Source organism: Piliocolobus tephrosceles, chromosome 7 (assembly GCF_002776525.5).
Source record: "Piliocolobus tephrosceles isolate RC106 chromosome 7, ASM277652v3, whole genome shotgun sequence".
Classification (NCBI taxonomy): Eukaryota; Metazoa; Chordata; class Mammalia; order Primates; family Cercopithecidae; genus Piliocolobus; species Piliocolobus tephrosceles.
Genome location: NC_045440.1, coordinates 86,170,261 through 86,182,459, shown reverse-complemented (window position 1 = coordinate 86,182,459; position 12,199 = coordinate 86,170,261). Strand labels below are relative to the sequence as shown.

General features: G+C 39.9%; 2 protein-coding genes across 4 annotated transcripts in view; one reads left to right on the top strand and one right to left on the bottom strand.

The window, feature by feature from the left end:
- The first annotated feature begins 4,899 nt into the window (after positions 1-4,899).
- On the top strand, positions 4,900-11,147 carry RBIS (ribosomal biogenesis factor). The gene is made up of 4 exons (XM_023227771.1): positions 4,900-5,026; positions 7,816-7,932; positions 10,608-10,724; positions 11,013-11,147. The coding sequence occupies exons 2-4, from the start codon at positions 7,819-7,821 to the stop codon at positions 11,082-11,084; spliced, it is 303 nt and encodes a 100-aa protein (XP_023083539.1). The 5' UTR covers positions 4,900-5,026; positions 7,816-7,818; the 3' UTR covers positions 11,085-11,147.
- E2F5 (E2F transcription factor 5) overlaps positions 11,129-12,199 on the bottom strand; it is a 45,810-nt gene continuing 44,739 nt past the window's right edge. For all 3 annotated transcript variants that reach the window (XM_023227766.2, XM_023227767.2, XM_023227768.2), the window contains exon 8: positions 11,129-11,897. In XM_023227766.2, the coding sequence (XP_023083534.1) occupies positions 11,788-11,897 (110 nt within the window). In that variant the 3' untranslated portion in view covers positions 11,129-11,787. The remainder of the gene's footprint in view (positions 11,898-12,199) is intronic.

Here is a 12,199-nt window from a genome sequence, read left to right as displayed (position 1 = left end):
TGTGATCTCAGTCTCAAATATATGGAAGTGGGTGGCTTACCCGATGCCCAGAAAATAGGAAACTTTCTCTGGTCTTCAATTCATCACTGTGGCTGCTGAGTTGCTCAATGCCAAAGTCCAGGTTACATTTAAAGGCAGAAAGCTCCATCCCTTCTGTGACATTTATTGGTGCAAGGATCTTATGCTACTGTTCCTAGGGCTGTGGTAGGGGGTGCCACAGGGATAGTCTCATGCACTTGCAGAAAGCCCTTAACCGCCCTTTCCCCAGTCATTTCTCCAGTCTTATCTTCTCCTCTAGGATTAAGCCATTTCCTGTTTCCACTTTCTAAGACAGATCCAGGTGGAAATATCTTCTACATAACTGGGAGCTTCCATTTTTAGCTCAGAAGAATGAAAATTATTGATAACCATCAGATGAAAGGGAACCCAAACTCATGGGTTTTTCTACCTTCTTGAAATGCTGGGAGGAAAAATTCTTTTAAGCTGCCTGTGTATTTGAGTATAAAACAGCAATATTCTGAATAATATCACCATGCTGCTCAACTCTAATATAGGGATTGGCAATGTTTTAAAGTTTTAAATTGGTGACTGGGTGCAGTGGCTTACACCTGTAACCGCAGAATCTGGGATGCCAAGGAGGGTGGATCACATGAGCTTAGGAATGCAAGGCCAGCCTGGGCAACATGGCGAAACCATGTCTCTGCAAAGAATACAAAAATTAGCCAAGCATGGTGGTGTGCACCTGTAGTCCGAGCTACTTGGGGGGTTGAGGTGGGAGGATCGCTTGAGTCTGGGAAGTGGAGGCTGCAGTGAGCAGTGTTCATGCCATTGCACTCCAGCACAGGTAACAGTGAGACCCTGTTAAAAAAAAAAAAAAAAAAAAATTAGGGCCGGGCGTGGTGACTCACGCCTGTAATCCCAGAACTTTGGGAGGCTGAGGCTGGTGGATCACCTGAGGTGAGGAGTTTGAGACCAGCCTGACCAACATGGAGAAACCCCATCTCTACTAAAAATACAAAATTAGCCGGGCATGGTGGCACATGCCTGTAACCCCAGCTACTCAGGAGGCTGAGGCAGGAGAATCGCTTGAAGCCAGGAGGCAGAGGTTGTGGTAAGCTGAGATTGTGCCACTGCACTCCAACCTGGGCAAAAAGAGCAAAACTCTGTCTCAAAAAAAAAAAAAAAAAAAAAAAAAAAAAAAAAAAAAAAAATTAAATTGGTAAAGGACCAGGTAATAAACGTTTCAGACTTTGCAGGCTATGGGGTTTCTGTCGCAAGTACTCAGCATTACTGTTATGGCATGACAGCAGCCAGATAAGATGTAAACAAATGAGCATGGCTGTGCTGCAATGACTCTTTGTGGACACTGAAACATGAATTTAAAAGAATATGCATGTGTCACTATGTATCATTCTTATGTTGAGTTCCTCCCCATCTTAAGATGTAACTTCATTTTTAGCTCCCAGGCTATACAAAAATAAGTAGTGGGCTGGATCTGGCCTTTGGGCTGAAGTCTGTCTATTTGTGCTCTGAGACAATCAAATGAGAGCTTTAACATGAATATTTCCAGAATTCAGAATTATCTCCACTCATAAACAGCATATTTTGTGCATATATCATAGTTCTTATCACTTTGTCAAGAATCATTGTTCCCTGTGCATTTACAATCCAGACAGTTGTGCCCTAAGAGATAGAAATGTGTTATGTTCTTCCTTTGAGCACCCACAGAGCCTAGGTGTCCAAACTATTTTTACTTAATGAAACTGTGTGGTGGAGAGAAGAGATGGAGGTTGAATAAGCGAGACAAATTTATCATATATACAAGGCTGGCTCTGTTCCCTTAGAGGACTATGAGTTTTGTTACAGATGGTTTGTAATTTTATGTGGTGTTCTCACTTTCTTCTTCTCCTTAATTATCTTTGTTTACTTGTTGAATTGCTTCCAAGACAATTATTTGAGGTTCAGGTCTGTATAAAGAACTCGGCATTGCCGAGTCTATCCCAGGAAAAGTAAAGTTTCTGAAAGATTATTTTTCTATTTATGATTTTATTCATCTTTAAGATTGTTAGAAAAACTGGAAATTTAATTTTTGCATATATTTTTAAAGATGAAAAATCTTTAAGCTATTATGTATGGTTCATTTGGAACATGGGTAAATATGGCTCTTAGAAAATTAACATGATCCTTTCTTTTGTTTTAGTAATACTTTATGCTTTCAGGTTTTATATTTCACTAACTCTGCACAACAATCCTGTGAAGTAGGTAAGACGGTGGAGTCAAGACTCTTTCAGGTAAAAGTGACAAAAAAATAAAATAAAACAAAAACAACCGAAAGTAGTTTAAGCTCAAAGAAGGTAATATTTTAGTTCAGGTACTTGAGAAATAGAGGGATAGATCTTTCTTCCATCTATGGCTGAATCCAAGGACTCAAATGATCGCATTAGAGTCCTCGGCTCTGTTCAGTTCTGTCTTCTTGTGTGTGTTGCTCTCATTGTAGGAAGACTTCTTCCAAGTTGCTGGAGGAGATGGCCACTAGTAGCCTCCATTTTATATCATCCCAGCACAAAGACACCAAATGCAAGAGACAACATTTCCCACCAGCTCTAGCTGGAAAATCCTTAGAGAAGGACTGTAGCTATCAGCCCAGCCAGGACCACTTGATCAGAGAAGAATGGTTATCCAGAAAGGGATGCTGAGCAGATAATCAATGTTCTCTGAAGTGGGTATAATGACCGTTTACATGCATATGGGAAAGAGAGCCACAGAGAAATGAAATAACTTTTCCAAGGTCACACTGTTGGTTGGTGGCAGAGGAAAACCAAAAACCGAGACCTCCTCACTTAGATCTCTGCTCTTGCCTGAATAACTATGTTATTTTGCCACTTCAAAATAAAAGTGAGACCTACCAGTTTCCATAAAACACTGTAATGTCGTTCTGTTACATCTATTTCTTTGCCTTCTGTGTATACATCAATAGCTTCACATTCAAAGAACCAAATAATTATACCCAACTTATTCGCCTCAGTATTTGTGAATAACTCTGGCCTTATAAAAAGTCTAATGGTTTTGTATTTGTTTTGCTCTTACACTTTATGGGCATTTTATACCAGCATTTTTAGGTGTTTTTAACAGGTGGATCTTCAGAAAGAACATAAAAGTTTGAATAAACATATATTGGCAAGCAATTATTCCTCTTCCCTTAGTATATTCTATTCCTCAATTTTTTTTGTGTGATGGGCATAAACATAATTAAATGATTTATCACAAAAATTGCTTATCTTTCTGTAAGTAGGCAAGTGCCTGGTTTGTTGGAAAGAGGACTCGACCAAGTGCTAACCAATGTGGATTTGCGAATTACTAAATTTACAAAAACTTCTAAAGAATTGTTTTAAAAAAATGCTTAGTTTTACAAAACCGTCTGGCTTTGTCAATTACTAGTTAGTTGTATGGCTGCCAGCAAACGGCTTAAACTCTGAACCTTAGTAGTATCATCACTTGCAAAAGAGGAGTGGTTTTATCACCTTATTTTGAGCATAGAGTAGGCTGAAATCTTTTCGAAGCTACAAAATGGCATATAAATGTCAGTTTTACTGACAGAACAGGAGCACCGTCATCTCGGACAAACACCGCCACTTTTAAGTTCCAGCTTCCTTTCTAGCCCCGTGCATTTCAAGGAAATCACTTCTCTTCTAACTACAAGCAGATACAAAGAGCAGTCAGTAAAATACAGATAAGACAGCTCAGGCACAGAGTGAAGTAGGGGGAAAGTCTCTTGGGTAACTACCAAACCCCAGTGAAACAGCAGGCCTTAATAAGCACATTCCTTTCCCTTCAGGTGCACTAAGATAGGGAAGCTAAAAGCAGACTTTTAGCTGCCAGTATGCCTGCAGCTGTAGAAAGATGTATGGGAACACACAACTCTCCCTCCCAGATAAGCACAACAAAGAGACACAGAAGCAGTCCAAGCCTCTGATAAACTCTCCCACCCCGAATCCTTAAAAACTCTTATAGTCTGTAAGAGAGTGTGGCTCTGACCTAACTTGGCCAGCCGCCACTCTCAGGTTTATTTAAAATAAAACTGTCCCTGTTGATTATAAAGTCACCCTTCGTGCTTCTCTCCTCTTTATTTCTTACATCTACATTTGTTGGAAATCCAGCTTTTCCTATGACCTCAACAAAATAAATAGAGGCACATGTGAAAAGTTAGCTTTAATAGGGTTATTCTCTTGGAAGAACTGAGTCAATTTTCTTAAAACAGAAAAACCTAGACGACGTTATGGGTTGAATGTTTTAAGTTCCTTGGTACCTGCTTTACTTGTATATTTTATATTGTGCCTGGTTTCTTGTGCCTCTGCAGTGCTGCCAAAAATTTTCTTTTTGAAACAAGGAAGTTGCAATGAGAAAAGCATTTCTAACTGGCAGTGCATTACAAATCTCCTTTCGGAGATTATAGCTCTAGATCTTTTCCAACCTCAAGATTCCCTCCAACGTCAGCAGCGCCCTGGAAACCACCCAGAAGTGCACAGCGCCTCCTCCTGGGAGCGTAGCAGAGTCAGCCGGGAGTTCGCGGCAGAGCGCTGACCTCCAGTGCGGCGGTCTTCACTGTGCAGTCTCAGAAGCACCTCGGGAAGTTTCTGCACAAGTACCCACGCCAGGAAGGGGAGACTTGGCTGGCTCTATAATGCCCCAAGCTCGCTTGAGTAGAGGATAAGTCTGCAACACCGCGGAAGACAAGGGACGCTAATGAGACTGGACTTGCGAACCTCGCTTTATGGGTGGGGCTTCGCTCTTTCAGTAAACCTTGCTCGGTAGAGTTGGCTCTATGGGCGGGACTACGCCAGGTGGGTGGGAACCTGCTCTATGGGCGGGACTTCCGCCTGTGGGCGGGGCTCCGTTCGGCGGGCGGAGCTACGGCTCGTGAGCGGAATCCTGACTGGCTCATTCTCCCCGGAACTTCCTAGGCGCCGTACGTGCCAGATGGTGTCTCCTGGAGCTTAGGAAGCTGCACGCAAGTATTAAATTTCTGGTGAGAGTTTAATAAATTAAGTTTTCTGGAGGGCTGGCGTGAAGTTTGCAGAGGTCCGGGTTGGATTGGGCCGGTTTCGTACCGCTGTGGCCTGGAGACTCGGTTCCGTCGAGCTCTGCCTCAGGCAGCAGTACTGGGTAGCAGGCCCGAAACCCCGGTGCTTGTTGGGCTTTCATCTCCTGACATGGTCCCAGTTTTGGGGCTGTGTCTTTCATGATCAGTTTCTACGTGGTTGTCAGAGAATGTCCCTCCACTCGCACACCCCCACTAGTGTATTACTTTCTCCACGAACCTTGCTCAGGTCTACAGCTCTAGTAAACCTCTCCTCCACTTGTGTGCTGTCTGTGCATGGTCCATGTGTATATTATAGGTAGTGTCATGTGCAATCTAATACCTATCATGTCTGTGTATGTTCCGTGTATGTCCTGTCATTATGTATGTTCTCTATATATTTTTTGTGTATGAAATATAAGTTCTCTACCACACCTGGCATATAGCAATTGATTAATATATACTAGATGAATGATTGGATTTTGGTTACTATTGTAATGATTTTAAAAAATTTTTATTTATTTATTTTTGAGACTGAGTGTCACTCTGTCGCCCAGGCTGGTGTGCAGTGGCAATATCTCGGCTCACTGAAACCTCCGCCTCCTCGTGCCTCAGCCTCCCAAGTAGCTGGGATTACAGGCGCGCGTCACCACGCAGGGCTAATTTTTATTTTTTTAGTGGAAATGGGGTTTCATCATGTTGGCCAGGTTGGTCTCGAACTGCTGACCTCCAGTGATCCGCCCGCCTCGGCCTCCCAAAGTGCTGGGATTACAGGCATGAGCCACCACGCCCGGCCTGGAATGATTTTAGATTACTTCATTTGACGGGTTTTATTATGTGTATTTTATTTTTTGCATCTTCTGTAATAACCATGTATTTTCTATGGCATTCTTTTTTAAGTAGGGGGAATACTGTTGGGGTTCAAAAGCATTGCTGTTTTAGTTAAGTAGTTCCTTAATTACTTACAATGTAGTAAGGCTACATTGAAGGAAGATGTAATTTCAGCCAAGGCTACGAGTGAGCAAAGGAAAAAAAGGAAGAATGTTCAAGATGTCTGTGCAAGAGAACAGTTAGACCAGGCTGGCTAGAGCAGGGTTTATAGAGACGTAGCAGGAGATATGTGTGGCAGATTTAGGGTAGATTCAGCGTGCCAGTAATGTGCCAAGCCAAGGCACGTTGCCCCTTATACATTGGGAGAGCTGTTGAAGGTTTTTAACATTGGGAAGGTCGATCGCATAGCTTGGTGCCAGATAGCCACTGTGCAGATGACTTAAGCCAGGGGTTGGCAGACTTTCTGTAAAAGGTCAGACACTAAATATTTTGGACTTTGTGGGTCATAGTTTTAGCAGGAAAGCAGCCATAGCAGCACAATTGAATGGATATAACTGTATTCCAATTAAACTTTATTTTTTATTAATTTTTTTGAGACAGAGTCTTGCTCTGTCACTCAGGCTGGAGTGCAGTGGTGCAATCTTGGCTCACTGCAACCTCCACCTTCCGGATTCAAGCGATTATCCTTCCTCAGTCTCCTAAGTAGCTGGGATCACAGGCATGTGCCACCACACCCAGCTAATTTTTCTATTTTTAGTAGAGACAAGGTTTCGCCATGGCGAGGCTGATCTCTGCCTTCGCCTCCCAAAGTGCTGGGATTACAGGTGTGAGCCACCGCGCCTGCACTTGGCCTCCAATTAAACTTTACTTACAAGGACAGGTGCTTGGCCTGATTTGGTCCATGGGCATAGTTTGACAAACAGTGGTTTGAACAAATGGACCTATGGACTTCAACAGTAACCCAGTCCTGAGCTAAGCAATACTATACCATGTTTTTGTATAGCTTTTATATTTATACATGAAGTGCAATACCACATAACGTTAGCTCTGATCTAGTCTGCCTGGCTGTAAGTCCTGGCATCTCCTGGTTATTGACAGTGTGACACTGGGCAGATTAACTTCTCTTTGCATCAGTGTTTTAATTTTAATCTTTAAAATGGGGATAATAGTACTTCTTAAAAAGGGTTGTTGTAAGGAGTAAATGAGTTAAAGCACATTAGTGTGCTTGTACATATAATAAAAGCTCAATACATGTTAACCTAATATTTTAAAAATTATTCCTTATATACATAATTAAAGGTAGATCTGAGAGATGTTTTAAGGTAGAATCTACTGGCTTAATACATCTCTAGCTATGGAGGAAAGACAGTATCTAACATTTCAAGGCAAGGGCCATTCACATAGAGGAAATATGGAAGTCATAAAAGTAATTTAAGGGAGAGAGGGAGGTAGGAAGTGGAGGATTAAGGACTGATTTTGATGGATGCATAGGTGAGAAAGTAGGGAGAGTAAAGAGGAATAAAAAAGAAGTCAAGAAGGAGGCAGAATCAGTCTCTAAAGTATGATAGGAACCAGAATAGCATAGTAGTATATGGACTAACAGAAGGATGGGGACTGCTGAGAATAACAGTTATTGTGTTGATGATATTAATGAATTCAACCAGCAGATATTAATTGGATGCCTCTTATGGGCCCAGTACTGGGGATACAGGAAAGAATTAGATACATACTCTGTACTCAAAGAGCAGAAAATCTAGGAGTGAGAGACATGGAAATAATATATGCACCAACTTTAAAAATAAGAGTAAGATGGAATTTCTTAGATTTAATTGGTACCTTTAAAAGCTTAAAACTGACTTACGGTTCATAAATGTGGGCAATTTAATTGAATTTGTTTTCTTTTCTAGACAATGGGCAAGAACAAATTAAGAGGGCCAAAGTCCAGGAATGTATTTCACATAGCCAGCCAAAAAAACTTTAAGGCTAAAAACAAAGCAAAACCAGTTACCACTAATCTTAAGAAGGTAAGTATTAGTTAAGCACTCTGACTTTATTGTTTACAAGCAAAGTGTCATTGTAAGCTACTGAACAACTGTATGCTATTACTTTTTAAAAAGGTTCTTAGTTTTTCCTAGAAAGGTAAGGATGGTTTCATGCATTTGTCTTAAAAAAAAAAAAAAAAAAAGAAAAAGAAAAATAACCTCCCTTTCTCGAAAACAAATGTTGAAAAGAAAAAAACATTTTAACTACAAATGTGTGAAGCTTCAATTTAATAGTTTTACTAAAGCATAGAACTCATTTAAAAACCATAGTATGGGAAACAGTTCTTATCTCTGAACTCAAATATAAGAATGTATTAATAGAGGCAAGACTTGGGATGTCAGTGAGCACCCATTCTTTTTCTCCTCAGTAATTATCTCTTTGAAGACATCTGCAATTCAAACAAAAATCTGTCAAATGAAGATAAAAAATATTTATTGAAATGCACAATTTGAAAGGGGTTTCTTTCTTTTGTTTATATTTCAAAATACCAGAGAAATTTCTTCATCAAGATTAACTAGATTCTTTTAAGAAACATTTTTTAAAAAAATGTTTTCAAGTTTCAGTAGTAGGTGGAGTCAGCTCTCCAGGACTCAGTTTAATTATAATAGTCCACAGAAATCTAACATTTCATCTTTCAACTTGCATGAGCTAGCTGAGTTAAGCTTTTTGGTTGAATAGTTTTATGATTTTATAAATGCTAAGAATGAAATTAAGCAGATGATGGGGATTTTGGGGATAACAGTTTACATAGGATGATCTTCATAGTTGACACATTGAAACCAAGACTAGAATGATAAAGAGCTAGGAAGCATTGGGAGTGGTGGGTTTGAGGCAGAGAAATAGCAAGTGCAGAGGCCCTGAGCTAGGGAAAAGCTTGGTGTATTTGAGGAAGATTATTTTATTTGGACAGGAGGTACTAGAACTTTTATATATGCCACCAGGTAGGATCTAAGAGAGACATCTATGGGTAGGTAGCATAAGGTGCAAAGGAGGTAAGGGTTTTGAAGGAGAAACTATTTGGCAGCAGCAGTGAAGAACAAGAGCACTACCCCTACCTCTCTTACACTCAGAATTTCTGAGGAGGACTCCAAGGGAAGCTGTCGTCAGGGGTCTTCCATTAAGACAAGAAGGTCAAGGAAGGATTCAGAGATGTACTATTATGTTAGAAGGGACTAAAAGTGTTTGATCCAGGTTTCTTGTATAGATGAGGGATAACAGCACTGTAGTCTAGAAAGATTTTGGTCACTGTAAGGATACAGGAAAAAACAAACTCAGTTTCTCTTATTCTCACTCTCATACAGTCACTTCCAATACTGTATTTGTGGGGTGGTTTCCCCCACACCTAACAATTATGCAGATGAATCTTCAGCAGGCAGCAAGTAGGTGTCTTTTAATTCAAATCTGACACTGCTGACCTGGAGATAGCATCAGATTCCACAGGTTGAGTCGTAAGTCTCTCTCCAACTTCTAGTGACAATCGCAAGCCCCAGATGTTTTACCTGTGCTTTTCACCAACCAGCTATAAATAAGGGTTCCCATGACCACCTCCTTGGGTTCGATTAATTTGCTAGAGCAGCTCACGAAACCCAGGAAAATACTTTAACCAGTTTATTATAAAAGATATTACAGAGGAGACAGATGAGTAGCCAGATGAAAGAGGTACAGAGGGCAAGGTATGTGGGAAGGCGCAAGGAGCTTCCCTGCTCTCTCTGGGCATGCCACTCTCTAGGAGCCCCCATGTGTTCAACTATCCAGAAGCTCTTTGAACCCAGGTCTTTTGTAGATTTACGGAGGCTTCATTATGTAGGCATAATTCATTAACTCATTGGCCATTAGTGATGGGCTTAACGTTTATCCCCACTCCTCTCCCTGGAGCAGAAAGTCCTAATCTTCTAACCCTGTGTTTATCTGACCAGCCCTCTTCCTGAAGCTATCTAGAGACTCCCAGCTACCAGCCATCTCATCAGCATTCAAAAGACACTCATCCCTCTTGATACAATGATTTAAAAAGCTGTATGACAGGAAATGAGGACAAAGACCAAATATGTATATCTTATTATGAATCACAATATCACAGTCACATATTTTGGCCTTCTTTACCAGTAAGTTTGAGGCATATCCACATAAATTCCATTTTTTATTTTTATTATTATTTTTTTTCATTTAATTTTTTTTTTTTTTGAGACAGAGTCTCGCTCTGTCGCCCAGGCTGGAGTGCAGTGGCCGGATTTCAGCTCACTGCAAGCTCCGCCTCCCAGGTTCACGCCATTCTCCTGCCTCAGCCTCCCGAGTAGCTGGGACTACAGGCGCCCGCCACCTCGCCCGGCTAGTTTCTTGTATTTTTTAGTATAGACGGGGTTTCACCATGTTAGCCAGGATGGTCTTGATCTCCTGACCTTGTGATTCACCCGTCTTGGCCTCCCAAAGTGCTGGGATTACAGGCTTGAGCCACCGCGCCCGGCCATAAATTCCATTTTTTAAAAACCAAAACCTTTGTCTAAAATTTCCCAATAAGACTGTAAGAATTTTTGAGTGAATTATCCCTAATTTGTTGGTAAGAGTTTTTAGATTTTAGATTTAACAGGTTAAGGTTGAATATATCTTATCTTTAGTGGTTATGAGATCATAGATTAATGCTTTTTTTCTTTTTTCAAAGATAAACATTATGAATGATGAAAAAGTTAACAGAGTAAATAAAGCTTTTGTAAATGTACAAAAGGAACTTGCACATTTCTCAAAAGGCCCTTCAGTTGAACCTCTGCAGAAAGAATTGGTAAGCAGAAATCATGTGCTTTTTTTTTATGGCTAACAAATTGAAGCTAATAAATTAAACTCCAAGTTTTCAAAGCCTGTAAGTTGAGTGTAAGTTTTAGTACTTGGCTCTCTGGTACTAGGCTCTGTAGTATTAATAGCATATTCAGACTCTAAAACATTGTCTGAATATGCAGATTTATTGTTCTACTTCCAAAGATATGACTAGAAAAATTGAGTAACAGATTATGTAAGTCATTAGTCTGCTATTGTTGTCTACATTTTTAAATATAATACTTTCTCCTTTCAGATTCCTCAGCAGCGTCATGAAAGCAAACCAGTTAATGTTGATGAAGCTACAAAATTAATGGCTCTGTTGTAATATAGTGGTGATGCATCAAATTCTCCACAAAGACCAATAAATTAAATGTTTTATACAATTTTATTTTTAAAAATCTTGTTAATGTACAGGCATTGGCATATTTTAAAAACAAACTACATAAACAGATCTTTCCTATAACCTAGGAAAGTGGAATGTCAGAAGTCAACGAAATGTGATAAACTTAAAGTGCTAAAACAGAAGGCACTTCACAAAATCTGTTCACTGAAACAGTTATATATCCTCGTTAACATCCTTCACTTTACAAGTGGCAGTGAATGTCTGTTTGGATAGAAGGACATACAGAAATACAGGCAGTTTCGTGGCAGTAAAAATGTAAGACAAACAAGTAATGAGCCCTTGGCCAACTTGTTTTTGATGACCTGTAGTGTCCTTTAACTTTCCTCTTATAAGAAGAAAAAAACAGAAGGATTCACAATTAGAAGAAAAGTTGAAATCCAGAATATAGTTACTTTTGGGAGTGGGGAGGTTTGTGGATATTAAATCACTTATCCCCTAAGGCAGTCAGAGCCCTTTGTTTTTATGGTTGAAGTTTTGTGAAGTAAAGAAAGTATTAGGGAAGAACACTTCAGAATCAGTGAACTAAAAAAGGTGTTACATTCATTATTTTAAATACTTAGGTTATTAAGAAGTCTAAAATGTTACACAGTTAGAGGTAGATAACAGTCCCAAGTTTCCATGGAATCTAATAATTTAGTATCTGGACATCAAACAGATCACAAACTCCTTCATTATCATCTAAATTAAAGTTGTAGTCATCTGCCGGGGTAGGAGAAAGCCTTAAGAGAGGAAACACTGCAAACAAAAAACAAAGTCAGTGTTAAAGATGGTTTCTACGTAGGGTTAATGATCTTTAACAAAATACTCTCAAATACATCATTCCAGATTAATGACTTGTGTAATGTGTATTTTGAAAGATTCTCATTTGGTAACAATTTATACATTGATATTAGATTGAGAAATATAATTTTTTTTTTTGTTTTTTTTTTTTTTTAGACGGAGTCTTGCTCTGTCGCCCAGGCGGGAGTGCAGTGACGCAATCTTCGCTCATTGCAAACTCTGCCTCCCGGGTTCACACCATTCTCCTGCCTCAGCCT

Coding starts and splice junctions, on each gene's coding strand:
- RBIS (XM_023227771.1), top strand. CDS start 7,819: ATGGGCAAGAACAAATTAAGAGGGCCAAAGTCCAGGAATGTATTTCAC. Junction 7,933..10,607: donor TTACCACTAATCTTAAGAAG/GTAAGTATTAGT, acceptor CTTTTTTCAAAG/ATAAACATTATGAATGATGA. Junction 10,725..11,012: donor AACCTCTGCAGAAAGAATTG/GTAAGCAGAAAT, acceptor TTCTCCTTTCAG/ATTCCTCAGCAGCGTCATGA.